Source organism: Phodopus roborovskii, unplaced genomic scaffold (assembly GCF_943737965.1).
Source record: "Phodopus roborovskii unplaced genomic scaffold, PHOROB, whole genome shotgun sequence".
Classification (NCBI taxonomy): domain Eukaryota; kingdom Metazoa; phylum Chordata; class Mammalia; order Rodentia; family Cricetidae; genus Phodopus; species Phodopus roborovskii.
Genome location: NW_026125675.1, coordinates 1,607,834 through 1,616,737, shown reverse-complemented (window position 1 = coordinate 1,616,737; position 8,904 = coordinate 1,607,834). Strand labels below are relative to the sequence as shown.

Genomic DNA, 8,904 nt, shown 5'->3' with positions numbered 1-8,904 from the left:
CTCGTGGCCTTCGTTTGCCTGCCTTTCTTCCTTACCTTCTCTATAGCTCTACTAAATAAATTCTTGTAACATATTAGGTGTCAAATCCCTGAGTGTCTAACCTTTGGGTGTCATGCCCTAGAGCAGAGAGGTCACCATCCTGCTTTCTGCTGGAAGTTGGGGGCACAATGTGGCTGAGCTGCAGGTAGACAGTATCTACATTGGAGATGTTCCTGAGGCCACCCCATATTTACTGAAGCAAGAACCAAGGTCCTATTTTCAGCATGATTTCCCATTCACAGGCTAAATATGACACACGTAGATACCTGAGATCATGACAACCTAATGAAGGGCAGCCATATCCCCACTGATGGAGAAAACCAAGGCCTGGGGAAGAAGACCTGTTGTCTGTGTATAATACATTTCAGCATAGGGCTAAACACACACCTGGTTTGTTCAGGTCTAGCAACCACAACCCAGGGCCTCTGACACTTAGAGGTAGGGCTTGGCAGAAGACACAGCCTTCTGCCACACTGACTTACTCCTGCCTGTGAGGGCATGTCCTCTGGTCCATGACAGTGTTCATCATTCATTGGAATCTGCGTGAGGCCAGACCCTGCCTCCCAGTTTGTAAACATGGGGTGTGTGTCCCGGTGACTGCAAGCTCACGAGGGGGCGGCAAGCAAGCCGGCTGCACAGGTCCTGCGGCCTCACGACTCCTGGTTGCCCAACTGGCGGCTGGGGGCGGGCTGTGGCCTCTGATTAAAGGCTGCCTGGAGCAGCCTGTACAGAGACAGGTGCCCAGCAGCCCAGGAAGCCAGCCGAAGCCTGCCCCAGGTAAGCCAGTATGGTGGGGGTTGGGTGGACAGTACCATGAGCCTGAAGGTATGTAGAAGCCAACCTGAAGCAGCATTTGTTTGGTAGAGGACCCTTCATGTCAGTTTTCTCTGGTGCCTGCTACCCAAAGGTAGAAAGCAGGGCCTAATGCCTGAGGCTCCCAGCCAAGGTGTCTCCAGCAAGAGGCTGGGCCAAGGCTCTATTTGTGGACTATAACTGCCTCCCTCTTTGATGGGGACTAGGGGCTAGATCTGGGCCTGGCAGCAAAAGGGAGCGGGGCCTGGGCTGAAGTCTAGGCACAGCAGGCCTTTCTTTTATGCCTGGTTAGGTGGCAGGACTAAGATTAACTGCAGAGAGGCCTGGGGAAGGAGGAGGAGCAGGGATGGACCGCAGTAACAGATCTTGGTCACTTGATCTCAGCTCCATGGAAGTCCCTTAAAAGTATCCCTGGAAACTATGCCTAGCACTAAAAGCCCAATGAGCTGGGGTGGAGCAGCAAGAAGTGACGCTCTGAGTGACAGAGCTTTGAGCTGAGGGGCTGTGGGCAACAGGGCCTTGCTTCCATTTCTTTAGCCCTCTGGCTTATGCCACTTGTTCTGGCAGCTTTAGGCCTCACTGTTCCTGTGAGAACATCAGCATGTCTGAGCCACCCCGGGCTGAGACCTTTGTATTCCTGGACCTGGAAGCCACTGGGCTCCCAAACATGGATCCTGAGATTGCCGAGATATCCCTTTTTGCTGTCCACCGTTCTTCCCTGGAGAACCCAGAGCGGGACAATTCTGGTGCTCTGGTGCTGCCCCGTGTGCTGGACAAGCTCACACTGTGCATGTGCCCCGAGCGCCCCTTTACTGCCAAGGCCAGTGAGATTACAGGTTTGAGCAGTGAAGGTCTGATGCAGTCCCGGAAGGCTGGTTTCAATGATGCTGTGGTGCGGACACTGCAGGGCTTCCTGAGCCGCCAGGAGGGCCCCATCTGCCTTGTGGCCCACAATGGCTTCGATTACGACTTCCCATTACTTTGCACAGAGCTACAACGTCTGGGTGCCCATCTGCCCCAAGACACTGTCTGTCTGGACACACTGCCTGCATTGCGAGGCCTTGACCGTGCTCACAGCCATGCCACCAGGGCTCAAGGCCGCAAGAGCTACAGCCTGACCAGTCTCTTCCACCGCTATTTCCAGGCTGAGCCCAGTGCTGCCCATTCAGCAGAGGGTGATGTGCATACGCTGCTTCTGATCTTCCTGCACCGTGCTGCTGAGCTGCTTGCCTGGGCAGATGAGCAGGCCCGCAGCTGGGCTCACATTGAGCCCATGTATATGCCACCTGATGGTCCAAGCTTTGAGGCCTGAATGCCAGTGTCATCCATTCATCTATGCTCTGAGACATGTTCTTGCTCTCTGCAGCACCCACCTGGCCTTCCTCAGCCCTGGCCTACCTGGCCGTAGGATCGCAGGGCCTCCTGTGTGCCTCACCTCCAGTGTGCCTCACCTCCAGTTGGACACCCTCTGGTCAGCCTGGGATCCTGCAGGTTGCTTCTTCAGGGCTTCCGCCTTTTGTCCCACTTCTCAATAAATATCACCAACGCTTTACCAGCTGACTTACTGGCCAGACTTCTCTCTACTCATACCCAAAACCACCCCACCAAGGCACAGATGGGGGCCATGCTGGCCTGACTCTGTGAATGTGTAGAGGGGAAGATGTCAGTATGGAGGATTCTCCAAGGGGCTTAGGTTAGGTTGGGGCACTGGACCCTGAGCCCCTGGCTACCTCTCTGGTATGGTCCCTTTGAGTGTTGCCCCTTTCTGTTAGGTCCTTAGGATAAGCAGGCTGAATCCTCCAGGGACTGAACTGGAAGGACAACTACAGTCTCAGTCCACATGTTCCTCAAAGGCCAGTTTCAGCTTGTTCTCCTGTGTCCCTGCTCTGCAAAGTAGCAGTAGTGAATTGATGTAAGGCACTGGGGAAAACAGGTATCTCTTCATTTGTGGACATGACACATGGATGCCACAGGAGGAGAAGCCACCCTGGCAGACTAGGGTGCCAAGCTGATCTGAGGCATAGAGGAGACATGGTTTGGCACATAGGGTGCCACCCAGAATGGAACTCATCCAGGTCTCAGATCCTTCATGGAGTGGTTTGGGTGGGCAAATTCTCATCAACTACCTCAGCTGGACTTTGGGTTTCTGGTGAGCTGCCTATGGGGCCCCACCCCGAGGCACTCCTGTCTTGTGGGAAGTCAGACCAGGTAAGAGCTGTGTCACCAAGTACTGGGTCAAGTAAGAAGAGGTGGGTGACCACACCCCAGAGTGATTCAAATGAGCAAAACTTCCAGCCTCAATTGAGCCAGCCTGGCCCATTTGACAACCCCTAAGTAGGTCAAAATGACTAGAGAGACTGCACTGTGTTGTGTGTGGTGGTGGGATGGTGAGGCCAGAGCACTGATGATGGCTGCATCACAATAGTTTGGCCTGGCTGAGACTGAGGGCAATGGAGGTCACAGAGGGTTGTGTCTAAAAGAGAGGCAAAATCTGATTTGTGTGTTTGTTGTATTTCTCAGGCTGGATCCCTTTACCTTTTGGCCAGGTGGACAGCCTATAGCAGAACGTGGTACCCTTAGAATGCTGTCCGTGCTACTAAATAATGGCAGGTTAGAAAGGCTCAACTCCAGCATCAGTTGCCTGCCCTATCTGTGCTTATGACACCTCCACAGTGGTCTCGTTTTGTACTTTTCCCTCCCTGAGGCTGAGGTGTCTGTCTCAGCCATTCAAATGCCCTTGGCCTCCTGGTAGTCCGGTCTTAGATGTCCCAAGTCTTTCATGCCTACTCAGACTGGTCAGGCTAAGCATTGTCTTTCTATTATTAACACAGACAAGCTGAGACCTGCCTCCAAAGCAATAATTTATGCCAACTCACTTGCCAGGAAAGAAGTATTTAATTCAGTGTGTGTGTGTGTGTGTGTGTGTGTGTGTGTGTGTGTGTGTGTGTGTGTTTCCCACACATGATGAGCACTGCTTGGCTCACAGTTTCCTGTCTCTTAGTGAGTAAGTTGAAAGTAAAGCAGGAGAGATATACCTTAGAACTCCACATGTTTACACTACCCACAATGCTATGGCCACAGAGGGCACACTCCAATTTAATCTGCAGTATTAACACGTTCCCCATTACATTCTCAAGTCATGGCAGTCATAAGGCAGGAATAAATTGAGCACTGCCATGTCCTGGCCCATCGACCTCTGTGTGATAGTTCTTTCATTGTGGGCAATAGGAGGATTTACACTGTGGTCTGCTAGATGGTTATCAACACACAGTAACAGTAAAATGTGGCCAGTTAAAATGTGATAGATTTTGGGCATCTCATTTAGTTTTCATATAACTTGCTTAATTTCTTTTATATTATTTATTTAATTTTGGTTTTTGAAGACAGAGTCTCATGTATTCCAGACTGGCCTTATACTCCCTATGTAGCCAATGCTGACCTTGAACTCTTGATCTTCAAGCCTCCACTGGGATGATAAGCAGGTGTTGCCATGTCCAGCTTATTTACATAACTGTATTCCTAATAGACATTTAACAATTACCTATAAAAATTTCCAAACATTTAACATGCATCTGAATGACTAGAACAACAAAAGACTGACCATCACACAGAGGGATGGTGGTTCTTTGGTGAGAATTTCATTTCTCATAGATAGCACCTTCTTGCTGTGTCCTCATATGGCCAAGGGGCCCAGCCCCCACAGGTCACAGAAACTGGACAGGAGATGTAGAGTAGGCAAACTACTGTACAGATGCACAGACACACATGGGAAATTTGTCTGAGGGCCAAAACTTAATTCTTCATTATATTTTTCTCTCTGCTGATTTTTCTTCTTTAACATTTGCTTCCCAGTTGTTCTCCTTCTATATCTTCCCTGATGTTCTCCTTTTACTTCTTCCCTGATGTTTCCCTTCTACCTTTTCTCTGATGCTTTTCCTTCTACACTTTTCTTTCTTATCTCTTACTTTTCTCTTATCCCTTTTGTATCTCCTAATACAGTTTTCTACACAAGAAAAGATCACCTCACTGCCCCAACTTACATATTTTCCAAAACCAAAATTAAAATTTTTACATAAGTAGAAATCACACAAAGATCACAAGTTAAATGTTTTCCTTAGAAGCCCACAAAAATTCTTTTTATTAATTTTCCACCATAACTTTTTCACTCAAAAGCAATGATTCTTTTATTACTGATTAACAAAGTTTTAAGTAAGCCAAGTGTATTTCAGCCAGTTCCTTTTGAGTATAGCAGATTCCTATCCTATTTCTACTCTGCAAGCCTTAAACAAGTGATCTAGCTAACCATCTATTTTTCTTTACACACAACAGTTTCACAACTTTGTTTTTAAAGGTACATACCAGGGCCTGTTATTAATTATGTAAGCTACATGACCAAAAAACTCAGGCCTAACCTTGGGTATAGGGACATAATTGTTTTCTTTAATCGTCATTGTTTCCCCACAGGCACAATCCATGGATCTATAATGCATGAAACTTCCTTGTTCTTATTTTCCATCCTCTGCTAATCTCACATTTGACAAAGGGGAATGTGACTTCTAGACCAATTTTGCCTTGTTTGTATCTCTTATTGGAGCAATTGGAAGAATAACCTAAACCCTTTCCTTAATCATCTTTACTCTTAACCATCTTTATCATTGCTCTTATGATCATCTTCATTATGATCTGCAAATAAATTGCCCAGTAAGGAGTGAGACTTTCCCAAGAAGCAATTGCACTATTCTACAGTGGGATCCCTTCATATAGTAATCACCATGCCAAATATAGCGGGTACGCAGCAGCATCAAACAGGAGAAAGCACAACAGAAACAACAGTCTCCTCAGGGATAGACCTCTCTCTCCAGGGTTTAGCTTTGCTATTTAGTGAATTGAACTGCATAAGCTCCATTATTAACTGTAGCTCCTCTGACATGGCTACTGACATTCTCACATGTTGGAAGGGATTGGCTTATCCTTTGGAATTTCTTTTAAGGGTGCTAATGCTATCCATGGGAGCTTTGCTTCATGAAAACTAACCTCCCAAAGGCCATGCCTCATAGTACTACTACCTTGATTTTGCACATGAACTTCATTCAGCAGGGGCATACAAACAGGCACACAGGACACTGCATACACATTCCCCCTTACACACACACACACAAACACACACACACACATACACAGACACAGAGAGAGAGAGAGAGAGAGTGCAAGAGAGACTGACTCACTTCACATTCTTTCCTGAATTTTCCTCCCACACATTCATAAATTTGCATAAATGACATCTGAGTAGATGCTACTTCTTAAAAGTCATAAATGCCTTTGTTTGAAACACTTTATAGTCAGTTTCCCGCAGGATTTTAAGAATTTTTTTGTTTGTGTTTTTGTTTGTTTGTTTTTTTTTGTTTGTTTGTTTTTTGAGACAGGGTTTCGCTGTGTAGCCTTAGCTGTCCTGGAACTCTGTCTATAGATCAGGCTGGCCTCAAACTCACAGAGATCCACCTGCCTCTGTGATGGGCAACAGGATTTTAAGGATTTTTTGTTTGTGTTTTGTTTTTGTTTTTGAGACAGGGATTCGCTGTGTAGCCTTAGCTGTCCTGGAACTCTGTCTGTAGATCAGGCTGGCCTCAAACTCCCAGAGATCCACCTGTCTCTGTGATGGGCAATGTCCTTCTGTATATATGTTTCTCTTATTGGTTGATGAATAAATCACTGGTTGTCCCATAATCAAGCAGGAAGGTGGGACTTCAAGACCAGGAGAAGGCTGGGGAGAGGAAGGCAGGAAGGAGCCACCAAGAGATGCCATGCTGCTGAAGGAGTAACATGCTGAATTATGGGTAAACCAGTCTCGTGGCAATACATAGATTAATAGACATGGGTTAATAATTAAAACAGAGCTAGCCATTAAGAAACTCTAGCCATCATCCAACAGTTATAAATTAATATAAGTCTTTGTGTGCTTATTTGGGACTAAACCTGTGGGACCAGGTGGGACAGAAGCTTCCATCGTCACCTCTGCCTCCCATCTCCTGGGATTAAAGGTATGTACCACCACCACCTGGATTAAGGCTTTTTTTTTTTTTTGTTAAAAATCTTTCTCATTTTCTAGTATCTATACCGATGTCTTCTTTCTTATTCTGAGTTATGTCTTAACATGGATTGTGAGAGATTATCTGTTTCATTGGCTCTCTTTTTTTTTTGAGATTGTGTATATGTGTCTGAACCATCTCACTCACCCAAATCACCTTTAAATGGGGGGTGGGGTGGGGTAGGACTTAGATTTTCTAGGGCTGTCATAACAAAATATGCCACAGTACTAGAAGGCCAAGATCAAGGTCTCATCAGGGTGGGTCCCTTCTCAGTTTTTCAAGGGAGTCTGGTCCATTTTCCTTCCCTGAATTCTGGGAGTTTCTGCAACCTTGGCCATTGTGTGGCTTATTGGTGCATGCAGGTCTCTCAGTTCTGCTGTCATCTTCACATGGCATTCTCCCTATGTGTATGTTTCTGACCTTATCTTAATTTGACCTGTAGCACAGAGCTCATCTCCAAACTTGCAATCCTCCCTTCTCAGCCTTCCCAGTGCAGAAATTACAGGAGTGTGCCACATGCCTGCTCATAAGTAATTTTTAAAAGTGTTTTAGATGCTGGAAAACTGTATTTCCTTTAGAAATGTCAGTCTCTCTCTATAGTTCCTACAATTATATTGCACTGCAATTCCATTCTTGCTTATCTATTGCGTCTGTCCAATTGTGACAAAGTATGATAATACTCCATCATAGTTATGTTTTACTGAAGTATTCCTCCATTTTAAGTAGCTTTCTGTTATACATTTAATCACTTCCACTTATGACTTTATGTCTCTATTAGTCAGGATTCTCACAATAACTGGGAATCTCTCTTTTCAACTCTCAGGTGACTGCAAAGCATTGGCTCACATGATAGAGACACTGAGTGGCAATTGGGCCAACTAGCAACTGAGGCTGGTGCAGCACCCCTTCTTCTGGGTAATTTCAGCCATTTCAAAGCCTACAACTGATTACACAAGACTTACCTACACTAGGGAGAAGGATGACTTTATTCAAATCTACCAATTTAAATTTCAATTTCATCTAAAATTATTTTTACAGCCTCTTCTAGACTGCTGTCTAACCAAAACCCGAGTTTTATAGCCTGGTCAAGATGGTATATAAAATTGTTCCATGACTTTAACAAAGCCAGAGTGAAGCCTCACAGAGCGCTCAGCTGGTTGCTCTGCCCTCAGACATGCAGATTGGGCATTTGGCTTCCTCTCTAACGTTTCTGTTTTGCAGCTTGGCTTCTAAGTTTCCACTTTCCTCCCTTGTGCATTGAGGGGCCTTGGTTACTATTAGGACCCCACAGCTGCTATTTTCCCCAAGCTTTCACAGCCACAATTCTACTTGTGTTCACAGTAAGCATACAAACAGAGGGCGAAGAGATGCTCTCATAGCAACTCTCTGGGACAGCAGGACTTATGAGATGCTTAAATTGTTTGAAGTTTACAAAACCAGGCTTGGTGGTACACCTCTGTAATCCCAGCAATAGGAAGACTGAGGTAGGATGATCACCAGGAATTTGAGGCTAGTTTGAGATGCAGAGTGAGACACTGCCTTATTCCACCCCCAAAGATTTTATAAGGACTTACACACATCTCTAAGGGACAGAGAAAGTGCTCACAAAACAGAAGTTACTGTGAAAAACACAGAAGAAACGGATAGGACAAAGATCTTTCAATAGAAAAAATGCTGTGAGATAGGATTTGCCCTGCTTTCTTGTGGACAAAACTGGCAGAAAGCCCTGGGGCCAAGGGCTACAGTTGGCTGCACAGTGGTATGGGCCCACTGAAGACCCATTGGCAGCCATTGCTGGTGCGCTTATTCACCTACAGGGTGCACTGCCCTGGATTCTCATCATGCCAGTTATGAGCTATGACTTAACAAACACACTTAACCTTAGGGTCTTTATGATAGGCTTAGTTGTTCTGGGTTCCACTTCATGTTACTGCCTGAAGCAACAAGCAGACAGACAGTCTATCTG

At 46.0% G+C, this 8,904-nt stretch overlaps 1 protein-coding gene across 1 annotated transcript; it reads left to right on the top strand.

Moving 5' to 3' along the window:
* Positions 1 to 555: 555 nt before the first annotated feature.
* On the top strand, positions 556 to 2,230 carry Trex2 (three prime repair exonuclease 2). The gene is made up of 2 exons (XM_051178381.1): positions 556 to 816; positions 1,420 to 2,230. The coding sequence occupies exon 2, from the start codon at positions 1,454 to 1,456 to the stop codon at positions 2,162 to 2,164; it is 711 nt and encodes a 236-aa protein (XP_051034338.1). The 5' UTR covers positions 556 to 816; positions 1,420 to 1,453; the 3' UTR covers positions 2,165 to 2,230.
* Positions 2,231 to 8,904: the final 6,674 nt, after the last annotated feature.